The sequence below is a fragment of the Hyperolius riggenbachi genome, chromosome 8 (assembly GCF_040937935.1).
Source record: "Hyperolius riggenbachi isolate aHypRig1 chromosome 8, aHypRig1.pri, whole genome shotgun sequence".
Classification (NCBI taxonomy): Eukaryota; Metazoa; Chordata; class Amphibia; order Anura; family Hyperoliidae; genus Hyperolius; species Hyperolius riggenbachi.
The window spans coordinates 271,643,803-271,664,408 of record NC_090653.1 but is presented as its reverse complement, the minus strand read 5'-3'; the positions used below and the strand labels follow the sequence as shown (position 1 = coordinate 271,664,408).

The following is a 20,606-nucleotide window of genomic DNA, read 5'->3' as shown; positions in this document are numbered from 1 at the left end:
TGTCCCGGTTATTACACCGTTAAAATTATGTCCCTATCACAATGTATGGCGACAATATTTTATTTGGAAATAAAGGTGCATTTTTTCCATTTTGCATCTATCATGATTTACAAGTTTAAAATAAAAAAAATATAGAAATATTTCATCTTTACATTGATATTTAAAAAGTTTAGACCCTTGGGTAAATATTTACATGTTTTTTTTTTTTTATAGTAAACATTTTATCTGGGTAGTTTTGGGAGGGTGGGAGGTAAACAATAGATTTATAATGTAAATGTGTGTTAATTTTTTTTTTTTTCAGGTGTAGCAATACTTTTTGGCCACAAGATGGCGGCCATGAGTTTGTTTACATGACGTCACTCTAATGCTGGGAATACACGGTTCGTTTTTGCCTTCGTTTAAACCTTCGATTCGTTCGGTAAACGAATCGAGTGTTGAAAACGTATGTGAAAATAGTCATAATCTCATTATAGTTTCGATTAATAGACCCCAAAAACGAACGACTAGTGATCGAACATGTTTGATATTATCTCTCTTTATCCATCTAATCGAGCCATTGGTAGGCTTGATGGCTGTTCAGATCGATTATATATTCGTTTATGCTAGTCCGTCCCTGTAAAAAGGGATTTTCGTTTCTTTGCAGCCTTCGATCATTGGAAAAACGAAACCATCAGAATCGAAAAAAAAAAACGAAACCGTGGGTGGTGATATTAACCGTATGACCGATTATTTCGGGATCGAAAAGGACAAAAGGCACAATCGAAACGAAGGTTTAAACGAAGGCAAAAACGAACCGTGTATTCCCAGCATAAGCGTAGCACACGCTTAGAGTGACGCATCGGGGAGGGAACAGCCAGAAAAAGCACAGCTTCTGAGAGAAGCTGTCGCTTTTTCAGCGGGGGAGAGGAATCAGTGATCGGGCACCATAGCCCGATACATTGATACCGTGGCTACCGAATCCGCGGCCGGGAGTGCGCGTGCACGTGCCCGATCGGCCGCGGTAGCGCGCATGGTTCCTGGACGTAGAAACTACATCCAGGAACCAAAATAGGTTAAAGACAGGAGATAAGCTTAGTGAATTGAGGCCAATGTCTGTTGCTAATGCTGGGAATGCACAACTCGACTGAGCCATTTAGATGGCTCGATAGATAATTTCCAACACGTCCGAACTGCCCGATCGTTTCGCCGCTCGATTCTGCATTGAGGACAATGGAAAAAAATAAGAAAAACGAGCGAAAGATAAGAGAATCACCTGCATAATTGAGCGGGGAATCGATCGAGCAGGAGAATCGAGCGGCAAAATCGAGCCATGTATGCCCAGCATTAGAGTATTAGGGGTAGAGGAACAACAGACAGCAAGGCAACTGGTATTGTTTGGTATGGTATGGTAAAAGAAACATAGCAGCCTCCTTATACCTCTTAGTTCAGATGTCCTTTAAGATGGCCATACAGTATTCAACTGATTTGTTTAGTTCAGCAGCAAGAAATTGAAAATATTTCTTTTTAGATTGAGAAAAAAAATTATATTCATCGAAAAATTTGGAAACATATGACTGGATGTGAAGGAAAATTACAAAAACTTCTCTTTTAATATTTGGAAAAAACAAAACAAAAACAAAGGTGTATGATATACAGTATTGGTGTGATTTTTCAAATCATTTAATCAAGAAGAAAAATGTATCAAATTTCTCTGGCTGGAACCCCCCCCTTCCCACCCCACAAACAACCACCTGAATCATGTGTGGCCACCATTGTGTAAGGACCACAATCACGAATAATAGTAAAATGGGGTTTGGATTAGTTCATCTCTAGCTGGGGGGGGGGGGGGGGGGGATTCTCATTAAGGCCTCTTTTTCAAGAGCAGTTGATAGGCAGTGAAATGCCTCTTACACTCTCACAACTGCTTATTGCTGCCTTGTAACCGCTCACTGCTGGGGAGCAGACAGTTCAACTGTCCATGGAAAGGAGGCCTAACACTCTTAGGCCTTTTTTCCATGGACTGCTGATAGGCAGTGTAATGCCTCTCAAACGCTCACAACTGCTCACTGCTGCCTGGTAACTGCTTACTGCTGCCTGGCAACTGCTTGCTGAGCACACAGCTCAACTGTCCATGGAAAGGAGGCCTTATTCTTTACAAACGTAATCCCTGGAAAGGGTGTATGGAAAGGAAGTCAGCCAGTCTGCCACTATTTTGGCAGTTGGACTGAGCAACTGCATTCAGCAAGTGCTTTTGAAAATAAAGAAAACTCACATGATACTCCATGAGGAGATGGGTTAGTCCAAAACATGTCAGATTTCTCAGACTTTTAGTGCTTAATGTAATCAAAAGCAACATAGGAAAAAAGTAATTTATGGTGCATTTTACTCTGGGAGAAATGCACTTGTACAAACGTCATTTAAATTTTACAATTTAAATAGTGGTCCTTTAACTCTGAAAAATGGTGATCCTGGAACTGCACTCAATAAGGCCTCTTTTTCCATGGGCAGTTGAACTGTGCGCTCAGCAAGCAGTTGCCAGGCAGCAGTGAGCAGTTACCAACAAGCAGTTGTGAGAGAGTTTGGCCCAGTGTACACCAAAAACCTCTATCAGGTCTGCAAAACGCTAGAGGTTTTTGAAGCAGATTTCAGAGCGATTCTAGGCATGTTTAGAGAGGTTTTCTAAACATGCCTAGCGTTTTTTGGAGCGTTTTTGTGTAGCAGATTACATATATTGTTACAGTAAAGCTGTTACTGAACAGCTTCTGTAACAAAAACTCCTGGAAAACCTACTAGCCGAGCATGTGGCAAACCACTATTCCCAGCCTGCCTGCCTAACGATTGGATGCGAGTGCGAGGTTGACAGTTTGGGGTCCCCAGTGCTGTACAGGTGCATCGCTAGGCAACGTCAGAGTAGTGATTTCTGCAGGGGAAGAGGGTTCAGGGGCACCTATACTATAGAATCTATAGTATATAGATATATAGATTGCTAACTTAGTCTGGGGACACCTATAGCTTGCTAACCTATACCTGGCTACCTATATTGGTAGCACATATACTTGGCCACCTATACTCGGGGGACCGATAACGGGATACCTTTATTGGTGGCACCTATACCTGGCTACCTAAATTGGGGGCGCATATACTTGGCTACCTATACTGGGAGGACCTATAGCTGGCTATTCTGTACTGGGGCACCTATACATGGCTAATCATACTGGGGCACTTTTTTTTTTTTTTGGCTAACTTATTAAAAAAAAAATAAAAAAAATAAGACAATTCAAATAATCCTCTTTAGAGGTGACTTTATTGCAAGGTACGGTTTAATGCTCTGCATCATGCGACACCATCCAGAAATACTCACTGGTTTGGGGTTCCGAACGAAAAACCTAGAAAAACAAAAGACACACCAATGTTCAGTTTCAGCATATTACAAATGAATAGGGTTAATGAAATGTATTTGTTTTGAGTTGATACATGACTATGCAAATGTTGTATGCAAATGTACACAGCTTAAAAGTGAACCAACTGAATTCCACCCAGTCGGAATTTTCAATTTGCATACAAAATTTGCATAAATCTGCAAAAACTCAATGATTCCCATGTCATTGACCCTCCCTTGAATTGAACTACGTGGTGTTGAGACACAAGAGGCAACTTACCAGAGCTGCTACCCGTGGGTGCTCCTCCGCTGCTGGAACCAAACCCTGAAAACCCACTACTTTGACCGCCAAACCCGGTTGGTTGCTGGGACAGGCTGCCGAAGGTGGGAGTGTTCTGACTGGCTAAGCTGCCAAACGTGGTGCCGGAGGAGTTTCCAAAGCTGTGAGGAGAGGAGATGGTCAGCAGAGGGGGAGAACAGAGAGAAGATCATTAGTTTCTTGGCAAAACCTTCTGTTAGTGTTAGCAGAAAAGGTCCAACCACATTTTAGAATTAAAGCCACCTGAAGTGAGAAAACAATGCATATTGCCTGGCAGCCCTGTTGATCCTCTGCCTCTAATACTCTTAGCCATAGACCCTGAACAAGCATGCAGATAAGATTTTTCAGACTGAAGAATGACTAGATTAGCTACATGCTTGTTTCAGGTGTGTGATTCCGACACTACGGATGCCAAAGAGATCAGCAAAACTGCCAGGCAACTGGTATTGTTTAAGAGGAAATAAATATGGCAGTTTCTATATCCCTCTCACTTCAGAGTCCTTTAAAGCAGAACTCAAGACAGTCACCATAATTGGGCAGAATCTCTTTAATGGAAATACTGTACATACATGACCACAACTCCACCTTCACCCACATCCTTCGCCTCTTCCCATTCCTTCACTCCAACGTCCTCTCCTGACAGCCCTCACAACGTCCTCCACCTGTTAGTCTTCTACATTCCCTACGCCTCAGCGTTCTCCATTTCCAGCTCCTCTAATGGATTCTCTGCTCTTCAGCTTTCTCATTTCCAGTTCCTCTACCTGATTCTCTGTACCCCAGCCCTTTCCAATTCCTACTCCTCAGCTCACTCCATTTCCAGCTACTCCACCTGATTCTCTGTTCCTCAGGTCTCTCTGTTTCCTGCTCCTCTGTCCCCTAACCCTCTCGGTTTTCAGTTCCACCACCTTAAAGTAAACCTCCAGACTAAAAATCTACTCAGCAGAACTGAAAAGGCCTGGTGTTTCTTTAAAAGTTTCACAGCATCAGAACTTTGTTTTTCTTACTAAAGCATCATTTTTAGCTGCATTTTTAGCTAAGCTCCACCCATTAAAGAAAACTGCCCGGCCTTTTTTTCCCTGATGCTGTGCAAAGCATGATGGGATCTCCTATGTTATTCATGTTGCCTAGCAACTGGTAGGGGTGATCAGCACACAGGACAGTTGGAACTGTGTCTCATGCTCCCTGTCACCTCCTTTCAACCAAAAAGATGGCTGCCCTCATGAAATCAAACATTTGCCTGTTCTTTTAAAACAGGGTGTGTAAGATATTATATTACCCATCTATTTTAATTAACATAGCTAATGTAACTTAATGACAGTATGATTGCTTAGGCTGGAGTTCCTCTTTAACCTCAGCTCTCTCCATTTCCTGCTCCTCCTCAGCTTTCTCTATTTCCAGTTCCACCACCTATTCCTTAGCTCTCTCCATTTTCAGGTATGCCACCGATTCTTTTCAGTTCTACCTGCTAATCTTGTGGATAATGCTACTCCCACATCTTTCCCACTAAGACATTTCCAGTAGGAACTGTCAGCATGAACAATAGTGGCAGCTCTGAACTGTGTGACCCCCACTGCTGCTACCGCAGAAAAAACATAAAAACAAAACAGTAACGGTTTTGTAGAACCGTAAGTAGAATTTAATCTTACTCATTAAAAATGAATGTACCATCATTTTATTAAAGTGGATCCAAGAAACTTTTGCTGCCTTCATTTTCTACCCCTTACATATAGTTTATTGGCATTCTTCCCCCAATGCTTTTTTTAAAATTTTATTTATTACCTAATTGCATATAAACAAATGTATCCACACCCCCAGCTTCTCTAGCGCCTAGGCATTCTGAGTCCCATGCTGCAAGTGCTCATGGGAGCTCAGTCTGGGGAGGAGGCTTTTCTAGATGGAGGAGGCGGCGTTTCCAGCCAGAGATTTCAGAAGCAAGGGGCGGAGAGGGAAGGAGAGATGAGAAGTGGGGAGTGGAGTTTTCACAGGCTGAGGGTTGGAGATGCAGAGCAGCTCGCCTGTGTTTTGATATCAAGCAGAATATGGCTGCTCTCATTTCATCGCAGGAAGAAATAATCATATACTGTTGAAGCGGTTTGCAGCTAGATTTACTGTGTAAACTAAACTTTAGATAAAATATATAGACAAGTTACTTGTTGTAGTTAGTTTTTCATCTCGGATCCGCTTTAAATATTTAAACTAGCTTCTTGGACCTCTCTGTAATAAGTAGTGAACTTCACAATGTAGTGCAAAACTATTTTGGTGAAATGACAGGTTTACTTTAAAACGTGATAGCGTTTACGAAAGGCGATACTATAGTACATTAAGAGTCTTGTCTTACCCGAATCCTCCTGTGTTAGCTGCAGCCGTACCCTCGCCGAACACTTTGCCCCCAGTCGAGCCCAGCGGGCTAGCAAAGGTTGGGGCTGAACCGAATGCTGGCACCCCTCCGAATCCAGGGGATCCCCCAAACGTTGGAGGGCTGCCGAACACCGGAGCAGCGCCGAACCCACCTGAGCAAAGAGGAGGCAAAAAAAGAAGGAAAAAAAAACAGGAGAACAGGAAGAGGAGGAAGAGGAGGAAGGAAGGAGAAATGGAGACACAAGGGAACAAGCATCACATGCATGGCAATAACAGACAAGAGCCTTAACACTATGACAGTATAAGACAGATGAGACGCTGGTGCTGTGCCTGCTGGAGGACGATCGGTACTTATATTCAAATGAGCCGGCAGGGGCGTGGTCACAGCTTACAAAGCCACATCCCTAACCACCCACTGGCACACAGGTGTATGACCAGGCAGGACATGGCCACGCCCCCTGCCTGCCCACCTATGTTCCAATACAGAGGATGATATGTGATCAGGTGGGCAGAAAGAGGCTTGGCCAAGGTCGTTTCCGTTACTTTGATACCAGGAAGTACCACCAGCAAATCACTTGACACAACTTTCTGCAGACTTGATTTCATCATCCTTAGTGAGCATTGAGGGAAGTTTCATACAGGATCACTTGAAGCCTCAAATGCTTTCTGAATCACTGACACAGAACAGGTATGCAGAGCAAAATGACTCCAGTAACCACATGCTTGCTCCAGGTGTACAGTGGGATGCGAAAGTTTGGGCAACCTTGTTAATCGTCATGATTTTCCTGTATAAATCTTGTTTGTTATGATAAAAAATGTCAGTTAAATATATCATACAAGTAGACCTAAGCCTGTTTAAAACCGGGCTCTAGGTCTGTGTTTCTGGGCGCGCGCACCCGGCCGCTCATTCGCACACCCGGCCGCCCGCTCACCCGGCCGCCCGCTCGGCTCCCTGTCCCAGTCATCCTGTCTCTGTGAGGCTGGGTCCGTGCTGCGCACATGCGCAGTAGCAAAAAGCACGGACAACGCTACACAGACAGGTGTACACAGGGACATAGGGGTTTTATTATATAGGATAGGAGACATACACAGTGATATTTGGGAAGTGAAATGAAGTGTATTGGATTTACAGAAGGTGCGCAATAATTGTTTAAATAAAATTAAGCAGATGCATAAATTTGGGCACTGTTGTCATTTTATTGATTCCAAAACCTGTAGAACTAATTATTGGAACTCAAATTGCCTTGGTAAGCTCAGCGACCCCTGACCTACATACACAGGCGACTCCAATTATGAGAAAGAGTATTTAAGGGGTCAATTGTAAGTTTTCCTCTTCTTTTAATTTTCTCTGAAGAGTAGCAACATGGTGGTCTCAAAACAACTCTGAAATGAGCTGAAGACAAAGATTGTTCACCATCATGGTTTAGGGGGAAGGATACAGAAAGCTGTCTCAGAGATTACATCTGTCTGCTTCCACAGTAAAAACATATTGAGGAAATGGAAGACCACAGGCTCAGTTCAAGTTAAGGCTCGAAGTGGCAGACCAAGAAAAAGCTCGGATAAACAGAAGCGACGAATGGGGAGAACAGTCAGGGTCAACCCACAGACCAGCACCAAAGACCTACAACATCATCTTACTGCAGATGGAGTCATTGTGCATCGTTCAACCATTTGGCGCACTTTACACAAGGAGATGCTGAATGCAAGAGTGATGCAGAGGAAGCCTTTTCTACGTCCACACCACAAACAGAGCCGCTTGAGGTATGCTAAAGCACATTTGGACAAGCCAGCTTCATTTTGGAATAAGGTGCGTGCTGTGGACTGATGAAATTGAGTTATTTGGGCATAACAAGGGGCGTTATGCATGGAGGAAAAACACCACAGCATTCCAAGAAAAACACCTGCTACCTACAGTGAAATATGGTGGTGGTTCCATCATGCTGTGGGGCTGTGTGGCCAGTGCTGGGACTTGGAATCTTGTCAAAGTTGAGGGACGCATGGATTCCACTCAGTATCAGCAGATTCTGGAGACCAATGTCCAGGAATCAGTGACAAAGCTGAAGCTGCGCCGGGGCGTTCATGCAGAGGAAGAAGTACAACATTCTGGAACGGTCATCTCAGTCCCCAGACCTGAATATAATTGAAAATCTGTGGTGTGAGTTAAAGAGAGCTGTCTATGCTCAGAAGCCATCAAACATGAATGAACGAGAGATGTTTTGTAAAGAGGAATGGTCCAAAATGCCTTCAACTAGAATCCAGACTCTCATTGGAACCTACAGGATGCATTTAGAGGTTGTAATTTCTGCAAAAGGAGGATCTACTAAATATCGATTTCATTTATGCACCTGCCTAATTTTATTTAAACAATTATTGCACGCTTTCTGTAAAGCCAATAAACTTCATTTCATTTCTCAAATATCACTGTGTGTGTCTCCTATATGATATATTTAACTGACATTTTTTATCATAGCAACCAATGATTTATACAGGAAATTCATGACGATTAACAAGGTTGCCCACACTTTCGCATCCCACTGTATAATTCAGACATAACTGGAGATCAAATATAATCATGGCAGACAGGGAAATGGTATTTGCAAATGCAATGAATATGGAAGCCACCCTCTCAATGTAATTTCTTTTTTTAAGAGAAATTCCATTTTCATTAAAGAAAAAAAACATACGCAAGTGCCAGACGCACAAGTCTTGTTGTGACTTAAAGGGAACCTGAGGTGTGTGGGATATGGAGGCTAACATGTTAATTTTAAGCAATGCACATTGCCTGGCTGTCGTGCTGACCCTCTGCCTCTAATACTTTAAAGAGACTCTGTAACAACAAAAACCTCCCCTGGGGGGTACTCACCTCGGGTGGGGGATGCCTCGGGATCCTAATGAGGCTTCCCACGCCGTCCTCTGTCCCACGGGGGTCTCGCCGCAGCCCTCCGAACAGCCGGCGACAGAGCCGACTGTAGCTTCAATATTTACCTTTGCTGGCTCCAGCGGGGGCGCTGTGGCGACTTTCGGCACGGAAATAGACGGAAATACCCGATCTCCGCCGGGTCCGCTCTACTGCGCAGGCGCCGGAAACTTGCGCCTGCGCAGTAGAGCAGACCCGACGGCGATCGGGTATTTCCGCGTAGTTCGGAGCCGACAGCCGTCAGAGCGCCTGCGCAGGAGCCAGGAAGGTAAATATTACGTCACCGCTGTACGGAGGGCTACAGCGAGACCCCCGAGGGACGCAGGACGGCGTGGGAAGCCTCATTAGGATCCTGAGGCTTCCCTCACCCGAGGTGAGTACCCCCCAGGGGCCGTTTTGTTGTTACAGTTCCTCTTTAAGCCATAGACCCTGAACAAGCATGCAGATCAGATGTCTATGACAAATCTGACAAGATTAGCTGCATGCTTGTTTCAGGTGTGCGATTTAGTACTGAGCAGAATGATCAGCAGGGCTGCCAGGATACTGGTTTTGAATAAAAGGAAATAAATATGGCAGCTTCCATAGCTCTCACTCCTCGGGCACCTTTTAAGATAGCCATACATGATGCGATTTTTTTTTCGTTTTTTTCCCCAACCAGAGAATTTTTTTTCTACTGCTCAATCGAATAATCAGAGAAATAAAACCAATATACCATATACTTAGGATTGATTTTTTTTTTCAAAAGTATCAAACAATAGTTTTTAAATTTCTCAGAGTTTTCAAACACATCCGGTAAGCTTTTTAGCAAAACAAAATAAAACAAAAAAAGGGCGGAAGGAAGGGAGATAATCGTTAATTTCTTGTCTGAAAAAAGGTTTTGTTACGATTTCTAATATAATCACTTTTTACGAAAAACAAAAAAAATCGTTTGATTCAATTGTATGGTGTATGGCCACCTTAAAGGGAACCCGAGGTGAGAGGGATATGGAGGTTGTCATATTTATCTCCTTGCAAACAATGCCGGTCACCTGGCCGCCCTGCTGATTTTCTGCCATAAGTAGTGTTTGAGTCAAAACCCTGGAACAAGCCTATGGCTAATCCAGTGAAAGCTGAGTCAGAGTACCTGATTTGCTGCATGTTTGTATGGGGTCTATGGATAAATAGAGACACATGATCAGGAGGACTGCCAGGCAACTGGTATTGTTTAAAAGGAAATAAATATGGAAGCCTCCATATCTCTCTTCCCTCGGGTTCCCTTTAAAGGACACCCAAGGTGAAAATAAACTAATAAAATAAACGTCTATCTATCTTCCTTCTCCTAAAAATGACTTTTTAAGATATTCCACAGTTTTATTTTATGTTTAAATCTACTTTTTATGTTTTAACTGTTTTATTGTTTTTGCTCAATGACACATTCATTGAAGTATGCCAGAGCTAAAATCTATGAACTATTGACCCTTTTTATCTCTTTCCTGCTCTCAGGAGCCATTTTCTACTAGGAAAGTGTTTTACAGTTGGACTTTCTTATCAGTGAGGGTCACACTGTAGTCACTTCCTGTCTGAGTCAGCCACTTATATACATGATATTTAACTCTTTCAGGCTGAGAAAGAAAGAGAAGTACCCAGCATAGTTATTTGTGTGGTCGGCACTGTACATACCCATGTCTATCTCATCAAGTCACATGTCACTTCGGGTATCCTTTAAATGTGGTGAAAGATTATCACCCTATGCCAGTTTGCAGCCAGCTAAGATTTTGATTGTTGGTAGTACAGCCCACCCAAAAAATCCCACCTTACTGTGGGAGCAACTGGTTGCATGAAGAGGGAATCCTTTCATCACCAACACCTGTACTAATGTACTGACTGGAAACTGACTCAGACACCCCAATCCACTAGCTTCTGTTAGTAGCATGGACTGGCTGTGTTTTATAGTCACACAAAAACTATATATGTATTCTAACATTACGAATCAGTCCAACCAATGGATGGAGTGAAACTGAAGGGACTTTTATTTTTGTTTAAACTGTGAAATTTCCCATCAAGGCAACAATGGCCTGCCATATTTTGATGCAACAAGGACTGATAAGGAGACAATTGGAAACAACCACCAGCGCTACTATAAAGAGGATTTTTCTTTTCATTAAAGCACACCCGAACTGGGAGGGATTTAGAGACTGGCATAGTCTATATGGCAGTTGCCTGGCAGTCCTGCCAATATCTTTGGTATCAGTAGTATCTGGATAACACACTTGAAACAAGCATGCAGCTTGCAACTGAAGTCTGACTACATTAAGTCGGAGTTCAGTCAGAACTCTCCAATCATGCTCCTTAGGGCCGAGGCAGAGGATCAGCAGGAGAGACAGGAAGTGAAAGAAATATGGAGGCTGCCATATTTATTTCCATTTAAGCAACACCAGTTGCCTGGCAGTCCTGCTGATCATCTGCCTCTAATACTTTTAGCCATAGACCCTGAACAAGCATGCAGCATATCAGGTGCTTCTGACATTATTGTCGTCAGATTTGACAAGATTAGCTACATGCTAATTAATCAGACACTACTGCCTACTACGCAGGCGATGGCACTAGCCCGATTCCTGATACATTTCATGCTAAACTATCGAAAATAAGTCTGCAGTGTATGGGCAGGCTACAGATCCCTCTCTGATCAGATTCGATCTGCCCATACATCTCCTCAAGCATGGGCACCTCAATACTACTGGCCTGGATCCATTATGTAGATCAGTTAGCTAAAATCTGACCACAACTGCCCCATGCTTGTTTCCAGTGTGTGATTCAGACAACACTAAAGCCAAAAAGATCAGCAGGTCAGCCAGGCAATCAGCATTACAGGTGAAGCTCGGAAAATTAGACTATCGTGCAAAAGTCTATTTATCTCTAATTCAACTTAAGAGGTAAAACGAATATATGAAATAGGAACCCTTTGCAGGTGTTTTGGATGAATTTGCTGACTAGAGCCTGACACTGAGCTTAGAATATTGAATCTTTTCTCAATATTCTAATAATCTGAGACAGGGCCGGGCAGAGGCGAGAGAGGCTTCAGCTTCAGGGCGCAGTGTAGGAGGGGCGCACAACTCACTCAGAGAGAAACAAGAAAAGGGGGTACATGGCAGTGACTGCAAGCCAGATAACTAGAGATTAAGGTGTTGGGGGCCCTGGGGCGCCTCTTTGTCTAATAGCAATCAGTGTGTGACGGCTGGGGTGGGATGGAGGGGCACACTTTGGTGTCTCAGCCTTGGGTGCTGGAGGACCTTGTCCCGGCTCTGGTCTGAGATTTTGATGTTTTCATAAGCTGCAAGCCATTATCAAAATTATAGCAAATAAAGGCTTGAAACATCTCGCTTTGTCCTGACATAAATGAACTTTTGCACGGTATTCTAATTTTTTGACAGGGACGGTTCAAGTGCAGACATAGGCATTGTGACCTCCGTAAACAAGGCACCTCTGCTCTGCAAGTGTTAATGAGCAGGACTGCTTCCGCCAACCAATGAGGAGTGTGTACCAGGGATGGTTAGACGCCCCCACACAAGAGAAACCACTCGGCTGTAGTGAAAGAAACCTGCCTTGAATTATTCATCACAGGCCAGAATCAGATATTCGGTTACCCGGCTTGAGACGCGGACCTGATGTGCGGCTATAATTAATGCAGGGAAAACCCGTGACAAGGGAGCAGGTGACAGATGTAGGGATGTATGGATTAGTGCTGTAATACAAGAAATGAGACCTCCTGCACGGCACAGAGGGGGTGACAGCAACATGATCCAATACAGGGCTAGAGAGACGGAGCCACAGACCAGGCAACAGGGAGGCACGGAGATCACCTTCCCTTTGTCTAACCATAACTCATCATGGAAGCTTAACACAACTGTCCATGACCTGTGGCAGCGCATATTATGCACCCTCATAAAGTGTACCTGAAGCAGGGCAAGAATGAAAAGTTACATACTTACCTCAGTAGAGGGAAGCTTATGGATAGTCCAGAGGCGTCCTGAGTAGGGATGATCAATGAGATGCAAATATTTCCAAGATCATGCAGGAGTATGTAAATATTTATGTAAATTTATGCTGCTTAACCACTTAACGCCAGCAGCGCTAACCCCCCCTAAAGACCAGGTGTTTTTATGCAGTGCTGGGCTGTGCAGGCTTTTCAGCCTCGTGCACAGCGCATCTTAGGAGCCCAGTGATCGGACTCGCCTCTTTTTTGTCTCTAAGGGGACATGCCGCCGGAGGGGTCCGATCGCTGCGTCCGTTTGTGTTTTTTTTACCCTGCCTCATCGAGGCTCTCTCTCTCTCCCCTTCCTCCCTCCCTCCCCTTCGGTGTGTGGATTGGAACAGGACGGCGATCCATCCTGTTCCGCCTCTCATAGGCATCAGCCTATGAGAGGACGTCGCTTCCCGGCCAATCAGAGGCCGGGGATCGGCGATCTCGTACAACGCTGCGGCCCCCGGCAGCGCTGTACGCTTGTAAACAAAGGGGATTTCTTTCCCCTTACGTTTACAAGCAGCCTGCTAGCCGTTCAGTGAAGCGGCAGGGAACAATCGTGCATGCGCGCAGCCGTTCCCTGGGAGACTGCAGCCCCAGGATTTGATGCCAATTGGCATTAGGCGGTCCTGGGGCTGCCGCCGCAACCACGCCCATTGGCGTGAGGCGGTCTTTAAGTAGTTAAAAATAGACCAATCAAAATAAACCTGGGTGGGACAGGATTGGTCCATTTTCAAGCTGTATACATTTGCATAATCCTGCATGAGCTCGGAAATATTTGCATGTCACTGATAATCCCTAGTCCTGATCCATCCCCGACCCCATCGTTCCTGCATAGGGTCCCTATGAAGATATCCAACAAGAGATTGTCCGGTATGTCCTAGTGACTGCACCTCTGCCCTCCGCGCATGAGCGCGACCTACCGCACAAGTCAAGTACAGTCTGCGCATGCATAGCCATTCATGAACGACTTTCTCCCCTGCGGACGAGCGGCTTTGAACACATGCGCAGTACAGCTGCACCTACACATGAAGGAGAGCGTGGCAGCGAGCAAGAAGAGGGTCCCAGTCACCGCAGGTGGCGAATGACGAAGGTTTGTGCTTTTTAGGCCGTTAGTTCAAGCAACCGGCATGCACACGTATATCCAGCATCAGGTGATCCCCACCAGGTGCATCTCTGCATAATGTTTGTTTTGGAGAGTAATGAAGCCAGTGAAAATATCTGGTCTCCCAAAATGTTATGAGGTGGAAAATTCTGCATAGCTAAACAGCCTAGGCTAGGACATCAGTGGGAGGGTGGGGCTACCTTCAGTAATCTATACATATAGGAAGTGGTTCTGATGCTGAAACCAGGAAAATTACCATCAAAGTGTGTATCCTGAAAAATGTACTGCAATCTAGTATCTGGCACTACATTGCCCCCTGCCCCCCCCCCCCCCCCCGACTAGATTCAGGCTCGGTTCACACTGGATCAGATACCGGCCATGCACGGTGATCACATGTACTGTATGCTGGTAGGACTTGAAAAAAAGATATGGGAAATCCTGAGCTAGGCTAAAAGCACTTTAAGTAAGCTTTAAGCCATTAAGTAACAATCTCCTGTCGGTATCAGCTACAAGGCCGACCACAGAATGACAGTTCACTAGCTAAGCGAATCTTCAAAGCACCCCTGGTTCACGGCTTTATACATACTGCTGCTTAATAGTGAAGCTGCACTTTCCGTGAAACTTACTGTGAACATTGATCACCTGACCGGATCCGCTGTACTGCACAGGGGCGAGGTGTCTGGGCCTGCACAGTAGGGCTGCACGATTTTAGGTAAAAATTGAAATTGCGATTTTTCTCAAAAATTGCGATTTCGATTTTTTCACAATTTTTTTTCAAATCTAGCTTTGGCACTAAATTCACTATGCCCCCAGTATAGTTTAGCCAGATACTGCGGGCGGACGATTGCTTTAAGAGAAACTCCGACTCTTGAACTTTATCCCAATCAGTAGCTGATACCCCATCACAAATGGATCATCAGGGGGCTCTATATGGCTGATATTGTGGTGGAACCCCTCCCACAAGAACAAGAAAAGAACGTACTCTTGGCAGTTTGCGGTCTGTGAACCTTGCTGCATTGTGGGAAATAATACAGAGGAAATGGTCCGCACTTATCAGATTAAAGCAACCTTTAGGCTCCCTGCACACTGCAAATCCGTTTTCCGATTCCGATTCAGTTTCCGATTCCGTTTCCGATTTTCCTTGAATACATTCAACAGAAAAACGGATCAAAAAACGCAGCATGCAGTTAAGATTAAAAATCTGAATCGGAATCGGATGTAAAAACAGATTAAAAATCTGAATCTGAATCTGATTTGCTTGCAGTGTGCAAGAGGCCTTATTGAGGACATATCCCAATTAAAACTCGACAGGCATCATGGCTGACATGTTTCGGACTCAACTGTCCTTAATCATAGCACATGTGGGAAATAGCTGTTACCAACTGTCAAAAACCATGCAGCAGCTATTGTCAGCAGTGTTCACTGGTGTTCCTTTTTAAGAGCCGGGCAGCGGGGGCGATCCATGTGAGGGCAGCGGGGGGCGGTTCACGTGAAGACGATATAGTTATCGTCACTATCTGCAGTTTTCAGAATGCCCGCCCGCTGCCCGCACGCTTGTCTGGCTGCACCGCTGTGCGCCGATTGGCCAGAGCCGCCAGAAGCAGTGAATATGTATTGTGGTTAATGAGCGGGGGGGCGGGGGGCGGGTCCACTCGAGAGAGCGGCACACACAGCTTTACCAAACGCTGGATAGCGATGGAATGACGGCAGCGGTAGTCGGAGCTGCACAGAGCGTACAGCTCCGCCTACCGCTGCCGTCACTCCATCGCTATCCAGCGATTGGTAAAGCTGTGTGCCGCTCGCTCGAGTGGACCCGCCCCCCGCTCATTAACCACAATACATATTCACTGCTTCTGGCGGCTCTGGCCAATCGGCGCAAAGCGGAAGGCGGGCCAGAGAAGCGTGCAGGCAGCGGGCGGGCACTCAGTAAAAACCGAGGATACTGACGATCACCAGATCGTCTTGGCACGAACCGCGGTTTCAGTTTTGAACCGAAAAACCGTGCAGCCCTACTGCACAGTACAGCGGATTGGTCTTGGTTATTTCCGCCTGAGTACGAACGAAAGCCTCAAGTGCGTCTGTGCGAGACTCGCTCAGGATGGTTATGGAGCTGGACGTTTTGGGGGTCCCGAGGCAGGATCGAGATGCTGGAGGACGGGGGAAGCTTCATTATTATCCAGTGACCAATCCCCCCCCCCAGAGGTAAGTACCCCGTAGGGGCTCTTAAAATTTAAAACACATACAAATAAGTAATATGTTTCTTCCAAAGTAAAATGAGCCATAAATTACTTTCTCCTATGTTGCTGTCACTTACAGTAGGTAGTAGAAATCTGACATTACCGACAGGTTTTGGGCTAGTCCATCTCACCATAGGGGATTCTCAGCATAGCCCTTATTCTTTATAAAGACACTACCTGAAAAAGATGTATACAAAGATGCTGGCCAGCCTCCCTGCTCACCGTACACTTTTTTTGCAGTTGGACGGAGCAACTGCCATTCACTAAGTGCATTTTAAAAATAAAGAAATCCCTGTGAACCCCCAGTGAGGAGATGGGCTAGTCTAAAGCCTGTCGGTTCTGTCAGATTTCTACTACCTACTGTAATTGACAGCAACATAGGAGAAAAGTCATTTATGGCTCATTTTATTTTGTAAGAAAAGTACTTCTTAATTGTATATGTTTACATATATTTTAAATTTTGAGATTTTGAGGACAGAGGTCCTTCATCGTTTCATTTTACAAATACAGACAGTCCCCTACTTATAAACGACGTAGTTACAACGTTTCAGGGATACAAAGTTGTCTTCATGTCCAAAATATACAGCACTAGTTTTGTTATTACACATCTTTTGTTATCAAATCTTACAGTATTGTATTGGTTTAACCACTTGATGACTGAGGGTTTTTCCCCCTTGTGGACCAGAGCAATTTTCACCTGTCAGCGCTCCTCCCTTTCTGTTGCCAATAACTTAATTACTACTAATCACAGTGTAATGATCTATATCTTGTTTTTCTCGCCACCAATTAGGCTTTCTTTGGGAGGTACAGCATGCCAAGAATTATGTTATCATAAATGCATTTTAACATGGAAATTAAGAAAAAAATTGAAAAAATGTTTTATTTTTCAGTTTTTGGCCATTATAGTGTTAAAATAAAATGTTCTACTGTGGATAAAAGCCACACATTTTATTTGCCAGTTTGTCCCGGTTATTGCAACGGTTAAAAAAAGTTTCCCTAGTACAATGTGTGGCGCCAATATTTTATTTGGAAATAAAGGTGCATTTTTTTCAGTTTTGCGTCCATCACTAATTACAAGCCCATAACTTAAAAATGAATAGTAATATATCGCCCTGACAATTTTTTTTTAAAAATTGGAGTCCCAAAGGTAACATATATATATATATATATATATATATATATATATATATATATATATATATATAAAGTTTGGGTACTATGGAAGGGTGAGGGAGGGAAATAGTTCATTATAAAAGTCAGTGTAGGTATTTTTATTAAATAAAAATGAATTTTGTTGTAATATACTATTTGGCCACAAGATGTCCTCACTCATTACTTCCGATTCACGTACGTGAGCACGTGAATCGGAAGTAATGCGTGGCAGTGTAACAGGAAGATACAATGAATGCCGATGTCTCACAGACGCCAGTATTCATTGAATCGGGGACTTAGATTTATGAATGGGACCTGCAATCCCATTCATTAACCTCCCCTCTAAGCGGCGGTAACGGCGGTGCTCGCGTGGGCGAACGGGAGCGAGCGTCGGCTGCATGCCGCTGCAGACTTGTATTCACGGCCCTGGTGCATTCTGTGAATTTTGCAGGGCCGTGAATATATACTGCACGGCGTGCATCAAGTAGTTGAAACACTTTAAAATGACATTGAAAACAACCATAAAACAGTTTATACTATATGTCCAAATCCAGCTTTGTCAGAAAGAAAATCATTTATATCAGTTTCAACACAGGATTCAACTTACAAACTATCTCCTGGAACAGAACCGGTTTGTAAATAGGGTACTTTCAACCCTAAAAGAGTTCCATGAAGTTTGGAGGCCCATTCTAGTAACTGTCCTGCTATTCTCTCGGTGAAGACTGAATTTTCCAAAAGGTTAAAACTATTTTTGAAGGTCAAACAGTGAGCACTAGGGATGATCAATAATATTTCCGAGTTTATACAAATGTTTGTAAAATTTTATGCAAATACATGCAGCTTGAAAATGGACCAATCAAGTTCCACCCATGTTTAAATTGATTGGTCCATTTTCAAGCAGTATATATTTGCATAAACTCATTTATTTGCATATCATTGATTATCCCTAGTGAGCACTAGAGATGTCCCGAACGGTTCCAGGCGAACTTCGGTGGTTCGCGTTCGCCTACCAAACGCGAACTTTCCCGGAAGTTCGATTCGCCCCATAATGCTCTATGGAGCAAAACTTTGACCCTCTCCATCACAGTCAGCAGACACATTATTGCCAATCAGACTGCACTCACTGGTGGAGCCCCACCCCCCGTTTTACAAGGCAAGGTCCTTGAGCCATTTGACTCACTTATCTGCTTATACTAATTAGTTAAGGGACAGCTGCTACGGAGATTTTAATTAGACTCTTGTGGGCCCCTCCCTCCACCCTCCTACCCTTCTACCTATTCCCTCCTCCCTCCTACCGGAGGGAGGAGGGTCTCATCTGCCAGAGAATTATATTATTTCAAAAGCCAGTTTACATACCACAGCTGAGAATTGAACCCAGGTCTCACTGTGTGGTGGGCAAGTACCTTAACCACTGTAACACAACAGTACTAACTGAAGCTGGCCTAGCATTTACCATTTATGCTCAATCCAAGAGAAAAATTAGACAAGATAGCAGCGTTAGGAAGACTTGCCTAAGGTCTCCTACTAAATAGGTGCTGGCTTACTGAACAGACAGAGACGAGATTCGAACCCTGGTCTCCTGTGTCAGAGGCAGAGCCCTTAACCATTACACCATGCAGCCACTGCTTACAGATATGTAGCCAGACATGGCCTTGTATTTTGTGTTCAACAGTGGTCAAGAGAAAAATTAGACAAGATAGCAGTGTTAGGAAGACTTGCCTAAGGTCTCCCACTGAATAGGTGCTGGGCTTACTGAACAGACAGAGACGAGATTCGAACCTTGGGCTCCTGTGTCAGAGGCAGAGCCCTTAACCATTACACCATGCAGCCACTGCCTACGGATATGTAGCCAGACATGGCCTTGTCTTTTGTGTTCAACAGTTGTCCAAAGAGAACCCCAGATAGCCAGGTAGATTCATCTCTCTCTCTCTCTCTCTCTCACACCAACACTACATGCTGAAGCCAGCCTAGCATGTACCATTTATGCTCAATCCATTTATGTTCAAAAATACAATCCTGCGGAAAGCGGTGACCATCCCTACGAGAGAGAGAGAGAGAGAGATGAATCTACCTGGCTATCTGGGATTCTCTTTGGACAACTGTTGAACACAAAAGACAAGGCCATGCCTGGCTACATATCTGTAAGCAGTGGCTGGATGGTGTAATGGTTAAGGGCTCTGCCTCAGACACAGGAGACCAGAGTTCGAATCTCGTCTCTATCTGTTCAGTAAGCCAGCACCTATTCAGTAGGAGACCTTAGGCAAGTCTTCCTAATGCTGCTATCTTGTCTAATTTTTCTCTTGGATTGAGCATAAATGGTAAATGCTAGGCCAGCTTCAGTTAGTACTGTTGTGTTACAGCGGTTAAGGTACTTGCCCACCACACAGTGAGACCTGGGTTCAATTCTCAGCTATGGTATGTAAACTGGCTTTTGAAATAATATAATTCTCTGGCAGATGAGACCCTCCTCCCTCCGGTAGGAGGGAATAGGTAGAAGGGTAGGAGGGTAGAGGGAGCATTAAAATAGGGGTCTGTGTGAAACCTAGATGTTAGCCTGGGACATTTGATGTGCATTTCACTCAATCATGTCTGCCTCCAGGTATTAGAGCCTTTAAAACATGTTTTCTATCATTTTTCTAGGCGTTAGAATTTTTTCTATTTTACAAAGTTCGCCTTCCCATTGAAGTCTATTGTGGTTCGTGAACCGAACATTTCGCGGAGGTTCGTGAACAGAGTTTGCGAACCGAAAATCGGAGGTTCGCGACATCTCTAGTGAGCACCCGCTAACACACAGGAACAGAAATGGAGGAAATGACTTGTACACCAGGGTGAGGCAGTCCTGACTAGGACAGTCTGGTACCTGTCTTGGTGGGGCTGCTGAAGCCGAATCCCTGTGAGGCCACGCTACCTCCGGCGCTGAATGTCCCTGTGGTGGTCTTTTGCTCTCCAAAGGTTGAGCTGCCAAATCCAAAACTCTTGGCCCCACTGTTGCCAAACAGGTTGGGGTTATCTGCGGCAAGGAAAGAAAGAGAATGGGCTTTGCCTCAGTTCTTTGACTTTCTCGTCAGATTGCTGTTCCCCCGTGTTCATGTCAACGTCGTGCCCTCCTCTTTGGGGACATGTTTGTTGGTGTGTCGTATGCGGGACACTCGGGGAAATG

General features: G+C 44.4%; 1 protein-coding gene across 4 annotated transcripts in view; it reads right to left on the bottom strand.

Moving 5' to 3' along the window:
- NUP214 (nucleoporin 214) overlaps positions 1-20,606 on the bottom strand; it is a 174,090-nt gene that overhangs the window by 6,867 nt on the left and 146,617 nt on the right. For 3 of the 4 annotated variants that reach the window (XM_068248857.1, XM_068248859.1, XM_068248860.1), the window contains exons 32-35: positions 20,307-20,456; positions 6,016-6,187; positions 3,639-3,799; positions 3,341-3,365 (exon numbers count right to left, since the gene is read on the bottom strand). In XM_068248857.1, coding sequence (XP_068104958.1) covers positions 3,341-3,365; positions 3,639-3,799; positions 6,016-6,187; positions 20,307-20,456 — 508 coding nt within the window. The remainder of the gene's footprint in view (positions 1-3,340; positions 3,366-3,638; positions 3,800-6,015; positions 6,188-20,306; positions 20,457-20,606) is intronic. The other variant, XM_068248861.1, reaches the window with a different exon arrangement.